Source organism: Cetorhinus maximus, chromosome 5 (assembly GCF_964194155.1).
Source record: "Cetorhinus maximus chromosome 5, sCetMax3.hap1.1, whole genome shotgun sequence".
Classification (NCBI taxonomy): domain Eukaryota; kingdom Metazoa; phylum Chordata; class Chondrichthyes; order Lamniformes; family Cetorhinidae; genus Cetorhinus; species Cetorhinus maximus.
Window position 1 is genome coordinate 28,096,898 of NC_135883.1, and position 12,644 is coordinate 28,109,541.

At 42.0% G+C, this 12,644-nt stretch overlaps 1 protein-coding gene and 1 long non-coding RNA gene across 3 annotated transcripts; one reads left to right on the forward strand and one right to left on the reverse strand.

Moving 5' to 3' along the window:
* Nucleotides 1–1,742: 1,742 nt before the first annotated feature.
* On the reverse strand, nucleotides 1,743–7,258 carry klf11a (Kruppel like factor 11a). Its single transcript, XM_078541617.1, has 4 exons — nucleotides 7,009–7,258; nucleotides 5,547–5,804; nucleotides 4,327–5,293; nucleotides 1,743–2,445 (listed from the first exon to the last, which is right to left on the reverse strand). The coding sequence occupies exons 1-4, from the start codon at nucleotides 7,057–7,059 to the stop codon at nucleotides 2,141–2,143; spliced, it is 1,581 nt and encodes a 526-aa protein (XP_078397743.1). The 5' UTR covers nucleotides 7,060–7,258; the 3' UTR covers nucleotides 1,743–2,140.
* Nucleotides 7,259–7,469: 211 nt separating this feature from the next.
* On the forward strand, nucleotides 7,470–10,784 carry LOC144680537 (uncharacterized). 2 transcript variants are annotated; one of them, XR_013576576.1, is made up of 2 exons: nucleotides 7,470–7,777; nucleotides 10,297–10,784. It is a non-coding gene; the product is annotated as an uncharacterized LOC144680537 (long non-coding RNA). The 2 variants fall into 2 exon arrangements; XR_013576575.1 differs by lacking the exon at nucleotides 7,470–7,777 and adding an exon at nucleotides 8,018–10,205.
* The last annotated feature ends 1,860 nt before the right edge of the window (nucleotides 10,785–12,644 follow it).

A 12,644-nucleotide genomic window follows, 5' to 3' on the forward strand; every position in this document is an offset into this window, starting at 1 on the left:
TTTCTTGAAATTAGGGGCACAAAATTGAACTACGTAACGGCACTACATAGGCCTACCTGGCTGTGCTGGTGTGGGCCGACTGTAGGCCACTACCTGTGTGACCAATGCAGGATTCTCCGAGAATATGGCTGCATGCAGCCACAATTAATTGGCGCTATCCTAATGTCACATTGTCCATCAGCTGATGGGATGCCAGGCTTCAAAATTTGAGCAATGCAGGTCCTGGTATTCTTGAAAAAAGAAGCATGAAAAAGCAAAATGGGCCCTGGAGGAATGTTTTTTAAAGGGTAATGGATCCCGATTGCAGGTAAATTAAATGTTTGGAACTCTTTCTACTGGAAAGTGTCTGGAAATATCTGGACTGTTTTTGGAGGTGTTTTAGCTAACCCGAGGACAATGTGGCAAGTAAGTACAACTGTAGTGGACATATAGACATTGTTACTGTATCCTCACAAGAGATAGCAGTGGAGTAGGTGACTCATCTACGCAAAGGTTGCAACCAGGTCAGGGCCTCCAGAGTCAGTGCTTCTCAGTCTGCAGCGCAGCAGGGAGATGGAGTAGAGGCTGCGGGGAGGGCATCTTCTGCACCATACCCTCTTCCAAGCTGGAGCCTAAGCCCCTTGACAGTGACAGGAGGCTGTCTGGCAGGCCGACCAATGCACACAGCATCTCAACATGCATTCCCATTCAGCAGTGCCTGTATGTCCTCTGCAGTTGTACTTACCTGCCACATTGCCCTCTGGTTAGCTGACAAATAATGCATCCTTTATATGTGGCCTGGTTGCACTGAACAGCGTAGAGGTTAGCAGTGGGTAGATGTCATACGAAGAAGCATTCACTGATGTTGATCACCTGCGTGAGGTCATTGGATCTCTTGTAGCGCGGCTGCCAGCTCCTCGGGTCCAGACTCTGGGAGTTGACTTCTTTGGCCACCTGTTCCCACTCCCTTCTGATGATTGTCCTTGAAAGTCTCTTAGACTCCTGCCGAACAATGGGGTCTCTCCTCATGCAGACCTGCATCACTGGTCCCTCCAGCACAGCTTCCATCAGTCTGGATCCCTCTTTTTACCTTGGTATTCAGTTGGCAAAAATTTTTATCGTAGCAATCTTTTTGTGCAGCTCCCTTTTAAGAAGCAGCCTGCCTTTAAGAAAGAGCAGGGTGACTGTGCCCACAAGGTCTGCAGCAACACTGTCTGGACCTCCTACTGTGTGAAGAACTCGATGGCTGTATTGAAGACAGAGAATGCTGGGTGCACAGGAACACTGCCAAAATCATTCAGATGAGGTGGGTTGATGAATTTTGCTTCTTACCCACCTCAATATGAACGGACACATGAAGTTTGTGTCTGAGATGTTTTAGACAGATGTTCACTGAGTTCTTGTTTTGATTACTGTCGTTTTTGTTTTAAATGGATGCTTCATGCAGCTACATGCAATTTGCCAACATATGGTCATGCTGAAAACAGCATGTATAATTGTAAACGCCGGGCATCTAAAATAAGGTGCATAAGTCTACAGTTAATGTCACTCGGACAGAACATAGTGAATTTACAAAACTTTGCACTTTCTTTAAAATGTACAACTTAGTAATTTCAATTCATAGCCTGTTAATTGTCGATATCAGTAGGCTAGAGATTAAAAAGAGATTGCTCAAACTTTTGCTTCAAAACCCCACTTCTGCCGGCAAAACAAGTCAATGTTCTTCCTGTATTGGGAGAAAACACAATAATAAAAGTCCAATATTTTTCATCTGTTATACATGAAAATTGTTTTATTAAATAGAGCAAGTATACAATGTGCATAGCAAATACTATTTACATTACAATTAAAGGTTTACAATATGATGATAGCTTTCCATGCTGAACACTGGTGGAATTTCACTGCTACAAATGAAAGGAAAATTCCACCCTTAGGCTTATCAGATTTTCATGTCCAGCTAGTTTACAAATGTATCTTGTCACTACTCACATACATAGGAAAGAGAAATGAACTCATACTTGAGAATCCAGTAAAAACATGCAGCATTCAGAATTGCTTTAAAAGTCCATCAGACAACAGCTGCTTGTTCAGTCCCTACTGACAACTTAGTCAGTTTTAATTTTCTGACAACATAGTGCAAATTCTCTGTAGGTTATCTCATTTAGGCGGAAGTTGGTGGAGAAATCAATACACTTGTCATGGGGATGGCAGGATTCCTGACAGAAGGTGCCGATGCAGCAATTTTATTCAGTTTGTTAACCTCAGCCTGCCAATTGGGTACTTTCTTTGTAGTCATATGACGACGAGCATGTTTGGTGAGGTGGTCACTGCGCATGAAGCGTCGATCACAAACAGGGCATTTGAACTTCTTCTCTCCGGTGTGAGTCCTGCGGTGTCGCGAAAGCTCATCTGAGCGTGCAAACTTTTTGTCACACCCTTCCCAATTACAGTTAAATGGTTTCTCACCTGCGAAAATAAAAATGATTAGTGCACAATTCCAGCCCTTCACCTGAATTTCTTTAAAGGAATTCTACCACACCATCTAGTAAAAGGAGACCATGTTTTAGGCTAAGAAGCCTCATTTTCCTGAGATGTATTTGAAATTGTTTCATCTCCCATGGTCATATTCACAGGTAGCAAAAGAAATATAACAGGGGTAAGTGGCTATGCATTGTTGTAAGTGATAAGGTTCCTCCAGATCTGGCAGGCCTCTGGAAATCAACATTAAAAGCATGAGTAACTTTCATCATTTTAGGAGGAAATTATAAAATGTTTATTGTTTTTTTTCTTAAACTGGTTGTTTATACAAATAAATATCTAACTTGGTCAGAAATAAAAACAGTGACAGCAACGAATGAAAAATTAGATGTTTAATATTGTGGTCTTTCAGGTAGTTGCTTTTTGCTTGTATACATCTGAAAGTAAATATTGGTTCAAAGAAACTATCTAACCATCAGTAAAGTCTAGGAACATGGGCGCAGGAGTAGACCATTTGGCCCTTCGGGCCTGCTCCACCATTCAGCAAGACATGGTTGCTCTGGTTGTGGTATTAACTCCACTTTTCTGTTTGAACCCCCCCAAAACCCTTGACTCCCTTGTCCATCAAAAATTTGTCCAACTCTGCCTTTAATAACTTCAATGGCCTAGCCTCCACTGCTTTTTGGGAAAGAAAGTTCCACATACTAACAACCCTCTGACAGAAATAATTCATCCTCATCTCAGTCTCAAACGATAGACCTCTTATTCTTAAACTGTGTCCTCTAGTTCTGGTCTCTCCCAAGACTGGAAACATCCTCCTGGGATCTACGCTGTCAAGGTCCCTCAGGATCATTATATGTAATGCACTTTTGTTTTCTTATACTAACCAGCGTAGGTGCTATTTTCTACATTTAAGGTGATGTGCAAAATATTAGATTTTTAATTACATTTGGATATTATCACTTAAAACTGATGTAATTTGCTTTTAAAATTTACTAAATACAATGGAAGAAAGAACTGTATATTAAAAGAAATTGTAATAAAATATACAATCTTTCAGGTTAAATATGCACCATTTCATCATAAAATTGAGATCACATCAGAATATATTATAAATTGGCTCAGATCTCTCAGTCAGCAGTGAAGCAACAGCACTCGCTGATGGCCTCAAAGAAAGCTGCCCAAAAAGATCCAGTGATCTCTGTAGCTTGGATTTCCTATTTCCTGATGCTAGTTTGACTCAGGTCTAGGGGTTATCCAGTTGTCCAGCAACAATGGTGTCATCAAGCAGGGTAAGGCATCAATTATATTGAAAAATTCTTACAGATAGCAAACCAGGAATTAAAATGGACTGATTATTATTCAATTTTTTAAAGTTTTACAGAGAGTTAAAAAATTGGGATATAAATTGGAAATAAATTAGATGCTGAAATATAATTTTTTTAAAAACTTTTGTTTAAAACCTTTGGAATTATCATAAGGTGTAAATTTGACATTCCACAAATATAAAATTAGATTTTCAGGGCCAGAGAGATTACTCAACAGTAATTATGACTTAGTGCGATGTTAAAGGTTCTGTTAAACTTAAATCAACAAAACACAATTTCTCAGAGTGTTTTATTACAGCATAAAAGGGGGAGGTCACATCAGTTCAAATAATTTCTAAAGTTTGCTGTCTGCAGGGCCATTGACAGTGCGCTTTGTGAAGGAGCAGAGAATTAGTGACAGCAACTTCTGGATTTCCATATTTAACTGCACATGTGCGGACACCAGAAGTTGCTTTCTGCTCCACTGTTGTGATGACAGGGAATGCTGACAGTTCTATAATCACAAAATCGGGGCCATTATTATGCTCAAATTAAAGTATACCTGTGTGAGTTCGGAGATGTGCTTTTAAGTGAGAACTCTTGAAGTAGGTCTTCCTGCATCCAGTAAAGCTGCAAATATAATTGCGTCTTCTAGAGAAATCCATCTGTGGTACACAGTTTTGGCCTGACGAGACAAAGACTGGAGCTGGTGCAAGCGGCAATAACTTTGTGTTGCCAACTGTCATCACTGTCTGTTGACCTGGAGAAGGTGGAGTGAGAGAGGGTTGGGGTAGCACAAACATCACAGCTCCTTGTGGCATGGATGTTCCCATCAAAAGAGGTTGAGAAACTGGAGTCACCTGGGTAACTGCAGGCTTTACACAGTTGGTCTGGGTTTGGATGAATGCCGAAATGACACCTCCCCCTCCTCCTCTTCCTCTTCCATTCACTGGGAACATCTGGCAAATAACTGGAGTGTTTGTCACAGGTATAGATGGTAAGCGTGCTGGTAAAGATCTGGCTAATTTTTGATGTTCAGTATCAACTTTGTCTGGTGCACAAGGCAATGCTAAGGAGGGCACTGCTTGCTGTTGGTCCTTGGTAACTAGGCTGGTGCAATTCTGCTGCAAAAAGCATTTACTTGCAAAATCTGTAGAAGTGCGCATGTCCTTAGCATGCTTACATTGGCTTGATACTTTTCCTTTCATCTCTGTCCTAAGATTTGAACTACTTGAGTCCAGTCTTTCAATCAGCGGTGATGAAGGAATGTGGTTGCAGGGAGAGTTATCAGCAGTGTGACGGATGACACTAGTGGCCACCGACCTGCAGTGATGAGCAACACTAGGTTCAGCTGAAAGAGGCTTCTCACATGAAAACTCCTGAATGTTCACTGAGACAGGCTTTGTGGTCATGGTGTTGACTGTGTAGACTCCAGTGTTTACAGTGACCGCTGTTGGCTTTGCGTAAGTAAGTTGTGGCACCAGGGCAGCATTACCTGATTCACCAGGACTGTGTGGTGGAGTCATACACTGTAAAGACAAAAGAAACTTTAAGCTGAGTTTGAAATTGCAACAAGATCAATGATGCTTTTTCCTCAACTATCACGCACACAATTTTTTTCTTATTCTTTTGTTACCTTTGATCCTAAATACATTACACCAACACATATAATTACAAAGCAAGTTTACAAGTTCATGAATTTCAATTGTTGCCAAGACTAACATATTTGTCTTTGACTTCATTGTTACCAATAGGAATCACTTAGAAAAACTGCATACTTACAAGTAAAGACAACGAGTGGTAGTCCCTCTGCAACATTGGGGGAACAGATTCACAGTGCACAGAATCTGTGTCTGAAGCAGGTGTCAGTGGTCGAATTTTTAAGAGATCCCCTTTTTGGGTCCTTTGACCCCAGGAACTCATACAAACAAGAGCCTCCACAGCTTCAATATCATTCTGTTCCAATGTACTGCCAGAGGATCTTTCACTGTCGTGACGCTTCCTTTCTAATATTGACTCATAAATGCCCATGATCTCAACCTGGAAACAAAAACAATCTCAATTTTAAAATAAAAATTAACTTGAACTTTCAGTCCATTTTGATGCACCTTAAATTTAGAGAAGTATTAACATTTCTGCATCCGTTGCTGGCAGATGTGCAATTACAACAAGATGCTGAAATGATAATAGTAATAGTAATACTAATAATAGGGCTTTTAACATAGAAGAAAATCCCAAGGTGTTTCTGAGAAGTGGAGTTTAGGTCTCCCTCTCCCTCCCCTCCCTCCACAAATTGTCAGAAAATTGGCAGAAAGGGTTTATGATGGTGAATGTAAATTGCAGTCATAAACGTCAGAATAATCTCAAACTGCAATGCAGAAAAATTAGGTGCACAATTTTAGAAAAGAGTAAAATAGGAATTTTGATTTATTTTCAGACCTAACTTTAAAACAGACCAACGTTTTGGTTGCATCAGTTGATTATTCAGATTCTCAGCTAATATACATTTAAAATACCACCTCAGACCAAACGTGATAGTGCCAAAATAGTGGGTCTGGCAACATTCAGTAAAGAGGCATCGGGGGGTAGGCTGGATTCAGTGATCCTCCCACTCCAAATATAGAATCGTGTTTACGTCATCGACTAAGCAGCCATGTGAAGTCTGCATGTCTCCGAAGCTTCTACCAGGAAGTCCCCTCCTACAACATCTCTTTGTCCAAGAAAACAAACTCAGTGACTGATCTAGCTTCATACGAAATCCAACTTCCAGACGATACTACGACATCACTCTGATCTGAATGGAAAACTGGAAGTGTTTTTATCTGGGGAAAATTCTGCGTGATGCTAAAATTATTTCAGTTTGTATCAATGCTTACGTTGTACATTCAAATCCGCAAAAGGTCTTATTCTCGAGCATGAGATGAATAATGTTTGCACCACGTTTAAAGAAAGGGCTGATTGTAACAAACGGATTTGTCGTCCCCACTTTACATTAATACAATATTGTCTACATTACACCATCTATACTTATTAACGCCAAACAGCAACCCTTTTGCCACTATTGCAATCAACGCCTTTCCTTTTTTTTCCCCCTTAGCGGTTTAAAATCTTTCTTAAAACGCACCCTCAGGTATATTAGCTAGCTGAAAGACACAGGATCCTTAGAACCGTCAATGAGTACTGTTCATTTGTTTTATACTGTTCATTATTTTATACATTCATTGCTGCACATTAATGTACTTACATTGCGTGGATCTTCCATTTCTGCAGCTTGACATGGAGAATTACACCGCATCTTTTGATGAAAAAAGAAAAAAAATCCCCAATCGAAACAATTATAACGCTGGTGCGGGGAGTGGGGGGGTGGGGGGGTGGAGTGGTAGAGAAGGGCAGAAGGGAGTGGGAGCTCACAAATGGGAGCAACAGAAATAACAGATTTTCTGCGGGGTGGACATAACGACCCAGTTGCAACACACACAAGAACAACAAAAAATTACATTACAGCTGGCGGCTGTGAAGCTTCCACCAATGGGAGACAAAGGTGTAGCCAGCGCCGGCCAATCGGGGCGCAGTGAGCGCGTGATCAGGGGCTGATCGCTGGCGTGGCCCCGCGCCGTCACCAGCGTGATTGGCGGGGAGGCTGCGGCTGGCCCCGCCCACCCCCGCCCTCGCCCTGCGCTCAACCAGGTCCGCCCACATGCAGAGTCACCCGTGTCAGTGTGAACTGACTGAACTCGAGCGCTGGAAACTAGGGGAAAGGTTAGGTCGCGCCGGGCTGTGTTGAACCACCGCCGCTGCGCTGCTGCTGCTGCTGTTGCTGTTGCAAGCAGCTGCTATGTCAACATCAAGAGGGCTAAGGAGGAGAGGGGGGGGGGAGAAAGATACCCACCCATCTGGAAACTGTTTTCCTCTGGAAGGATGAAGTCAGCATTTTGGTTTCTTCTTGGCTTTTGAAAATGCAACTTCATCTCTGTTACTTGAAGGGGCTGACCTGTACAGAATGGAAAGAAAATGTAAACACTTATTTCCCATTCAACCCAGGCTGACTTTATTATTATTTTTTTTATAATTAACAAATTCTCGACGGAGGAATTTATGTTCCTTTGGAAAACTTGCACGAATGCCCTCGGAATATGGACGAAGACAGAAAATGCTGAAGAAGGGTCATATGGGACTCGAAACGTTAACTCTTGTTTCTCTCTCCACAGATGCTGCCAGACCTGCCGAGCTTTCCCAGCATTTTCTGTTTTTTATTTCAGATTTCCAGCACCCTAAGTGCTTAGCTCTCATGGACCTATGCCCCATTGCTACCCTGTAAAGGTTCCAGGATTATTTGCTGTGCTTTCTTCTCACCGCTGCCCCATTTTCCATGCACTGTTCTACAAATCTTGACAGGCTAGGTGAGACAGAAAGCCACCTCCACCCTTTCATCCCAGGGCACAGGTGATTTGACTTGATCGAAGTTTTCATGCTGTCAAAGGGGAACTGGCCAGGCTGCTAGAGAGAAACCATTTCAGTTGGTGGAGGACTCATGGGCAACAGGACGTAGTCTAAAAATTAGATCCAGGCGTAGGAATGAAGTTAGGAAACATTCCTACACACAAAGGATGATAGAAATTTGAAACTGTCAAATGATTCACAGAATCTGTCTGCACCAGCTCTCCAAATGAGTAATTCACCTAGTGTCATTCCCCCGCCTCCTCCCTGTGACCAAGCACTTTCTTCCTTTACAGGTAACAGTCTAATTCCCCTTTCGAATGCCTCGATTGAACCTGCCTCCGTCACACTCTTAGGCAGTGCATTCCAGACCCCGACCACTCGCTGCGTGGAAAAGTGTTTCCTCGTGTCGCTTTTGCTTCTTTTTCCAATTACTTTAAACCTGTGCCCTCTTGTTCTCAAACCTTTCACAAGTGGGAACAGTTTCTCCCTGTCTGCTCTGTCCACAACCCTCATGGCTTTGAATACCTCTATCAAATCTCCTCTCAGCCTTCTCCAAGGATAACAATCCCAACTTCTCCAATCTATCTTTGTAACTGAAGTTCCTCATCCCTGGAACCATTTTCATTCATCTTTTCTGCACTCCCTCAATGCCTTACAACTTTCCTAATGTGTGGTGCCCAGAACTGGATGCAATACTCCAACTTAGGCCAAACTCATGTTTTATACCAGTTCAACAGGACCTCCTCATTATTGTACTCTATGCCCCTATTAATCAAGCCTAGGATACTGTATGGTTTATTGACTGCACTTCCAACTTGTCCTGACACTGTCAATGACTTATGCACAAATACACCCAGTTTCCTCTGTTCCTGCACCCCTTTAGAGCTGTATCCTTTATATTGTTTCTCCTTGTTCTACCAAATTAAATCGCTTTGCACTTCTTTGCGTTGAACTTCACCTGCTACTTGTCCGCCCATTCTATCAACTTGTCTATGTCCTTTTGAAATTCTACATTATCCTCTTCACAGTTTGGAAGTTTCTTTACATCCACAAATTTTAAAATTGTGCCCTGTACACCAAGATCTAAGTTAATGTATATCAAGAAGAGCAAGGGTCCCAACACTAACCCCTGGGGAACTCCACCACAAACCTTCCTCCAGTCCGAAAAATATCCATTAACAATGACTGTTTCCTGTCACTCAGCCAATTTCGTATTCATGTCGCTACTTTCCTTTTATTCCATGAGCTATAACTTTGCTCACAAGTCTGTTGTGTGGTACTTTATCAACAGCACATCACCATTACTCTCATCAACCCTCTCCGGTTACCCCTTCTTAAAGACTCCAGCAAATTAGTTAAACATGATTTTCCCTTAACAAATCCGTGCTGGCTTTCCTTAATTAATCCACATTTGTCCATGTTACTATTAATTTTGTCCTGAATTATCGTTTCTAGAAATTTCTCCACCACTGAAGTTAAACTGGCTGGCCTGTTATTGCTGGGCTTATCTTTACACCCTTTTTGAACAAGGGTTTAATATTTGCAGTTCTCCAGTCCTCTGGCATCACCCCTGAGTCTAAAGAAGACTGGAAAATTATGGCCAGTACCTCTGCAATTTCCACTCACTTCCCTCAGTATCCTTGGAGGCATCTCACCCAGTCCTGGTGCCTTATCAACTTTAAATACAAACAGCCTATTGTCATGACAACTGATCATAGCCATGAATATGGACATATTGAACTGTTTAAGTAAGACATGTTTTTTCAGTAGGACCAACAGGCAAAAGCTGGCTGAGACAGTAAAGTAACCACTTGCTGGAAAATTCCTATGTGGATTACCAACTAGCCCAGAGAACGGAATGTCGCACCTAAAAAGGGGCCAAGGCCTCCTTCAGACAGAGACACTTCAAAGGAAAAGATGCAATGCAAAAACTGAACTGTAATCTCCTGTGGTTGTGAAGATAATGAAGGCTGATTACCATTTTAACAGAAACCATCACTTGTGAGTTATATTCCAGACCGTGGACATGATGTGAGTTGAAAAGAAAGCAGATCTGGGTGAAAGACATGTTTGTTTGTTTTTTCCCTTCCAGGAATACACAAGAGAAGGGGTTAAAAAGCCAACAAAAATCCAGTTGCGTGTGTTAGCTTTGGTGTTCCAGGCCTGGTGTGCGAGGGTGTGCTGTGAGGGTCACAGCTGAAGAACATCAACTAGGCATCTCTGCGCTTGCAGGTAGAAAGGTCCTCTCTCTCTGATTGCTGGAAATAAGTCACAAGACAGCAAAGCCACAGTCAAAAAGGAAACAGGACAACTCCTTTCAGCTAACCTGCAGAACCAAGAATCTCCAAACCTGCTGCTCAACTACCAAAGTCAGCTCTATCGGAATCATCCAACTTAATGGCTGCAATGTTTCATCATCTACTCCTCATGGACTGGCCAAAAACTGATTCGTATATCTTTTTAGCTTTTATTTCTGGACTCACTTCTCATTTTTAATCTGTGTGTATGTGTATTACATTTTTATTTATTTTTCTTGCAATTTAGTAACTAATAAGCTCGCTCTTTCTTTAACTGAATAAAGCCTGGTTAAATTGGCCTTTTAAACATACATATATTTGGACTGGGAAAAGGTATCCACAAGGGAAGGGATCCTTTTTGAATTATTCTTGTTGCGACTAACCGAGGGAGTTGAATAAAGAAAGGGAGCCAGTTTATTCCTCCTCACTCAGGAGCATAACAAATTGGGGGAACCTCACCAGGGAACCGGTTGTAACACTATCTAATACCCCATCCCCACCTTGTCAATTATAAACCCCTCTAACGTATTAATTACCTCCTTTTGTCATGGCCTCGGGAGCATCTTCTTCCTTGGTAGAGACAGATGCAAAGTTTTCATTTAATACTCAAATATGCCCCCCCGTCTCCATTCGCAAGTCCCCTTTTTTGGTCCCTAATCAGCCCTACTCCTCCTTTTACCACCCTTTTACGATTTATGTGCTTATAGAAGACTCTGGAATTCCTTTTTATGTTAGCTGCCAATCTCTTTTCATACTCTCTCTTTGCTTCTCTTATTTGCTTTTTCACTTCCCTTCTGAACCTTTCATATTCAGTCTTGTTCTTCAAAGAATCATCCACCTGACATCTGTCATAAGCATACTTTTCCTTCTTCATTTTAATCTCTATCTTGTTTGTCATCCAGGGAGCTCTGGATTTGTTTGGCCTACCTTTCCCCATTGTGGGAATATGCCAGGGCTGTTCCCAAATTATCTCTTCTTTAAAGATAGCCCATTGATCAGCTACTGTTTTGCCTGCCAATCTTTGGTTCCAAATTAGTTGGCCCAGATTCATTCTTACTCCATTGACGTTGGCTTTCCCCTTACTCCAGATTGTTCTTTGTCCTTTCTCAGAGCCAACCTAAACCTTATGATACAATGATCACTGTCCCTTAAATGTTCTTCTACTGACACTTGATCTGCTTGGCCCACCTCATTCTCAAGAACCAGGTTCAGCAGTGCCTCCTTCTTCATTATACTGGAAACATACTGGAGAAAATTTTCCTGAACACACTCTTGGAACTCTTGACCCTCTCTGCCCTTTACCTCTATTTCAATCTATATTCAGATAATTAAAGACCCCATTATAATTATTGCACCTCTCTGTAATTTCCCTGCAGATTTGTTCCTCTACGTCCTTCCCATTAGTTGGTGGCCTATAGACTACACCAAGCAATGTAATTGCACATTTTTTGTTCCTTAGCTCTAGCCAAATATATTCTGTCCTTGACCCCTCTGGGACATCCTTTCACACCAGCCTGCAATGTTCTCCTTAATCAATACTGACACTCCTCCCGCTTTCCTTCCTTTCTTATCTTTCCTGAACAGCTCATATCCAGGAATATTTAACACTGAGTCCTGCCCTTCTTTCAGCCAGGTCTCTCTTCTGGCCAAAATATCATATTTCAACATGGCAATCCTGGGCAGTAACTCACCAATCTTATTTACCACAGTCTGCATTCACATGCATGCACAGTAACCCTCAGTACTAATTTTAAACCTGAGACTAATAGATTTGTTAACCAAAGGTTGACATGGGGCAACATGGATATGTTAGGGTGACCATACTTTCTGAATCAAATTCAGGGACAAATGCCCAACATGTGCTCATACAGTCTGAGGCTGCAGAGCCAGCTCTGAGCTGTTTCCAGGAAATCCAAACGCATGGCGCCAGTTGCTGCTCATTAGTCTGGTTACAAACAGCCTCTGTAACTCGGCTATTTTGGTCTGGCTTCCTTTTCTCTTCAACCAAATTCTGCAGGAAAACTGCGCAAAATTTGGGAAGTGTCTGGGATTGGGGGGGGTGTTGGTGGTGGGGGTGAGGGTGGAGGTGCAGAAGATGCATACTGCTGTCACAGAGTGTGATCTCTACATAAGTTAAAGTCCC

Coding starts and splice junctions, on each gene's coding strand:
- klf11a (XM_078541617.1), bottom strand. CDS start 7,059: ATGCGGTGTAATTCTCCATGTCAAGCTGCAGAAATGGAAGATCCACGC. Junction 5,805..7,008: donor AAATGGAAGATCCACGCAAT/GTAAGTACATTA, acceptor TTTTGTTTCCAG/GTTGAGATCATGGGCATTTA. Junction 5,294..5,546: donor ACCACTCGTTGTCTTTACTT/GTAAGTATGCAG, acceptor TTGTCTTTACAG/TGTATGACTCCACCACACAG.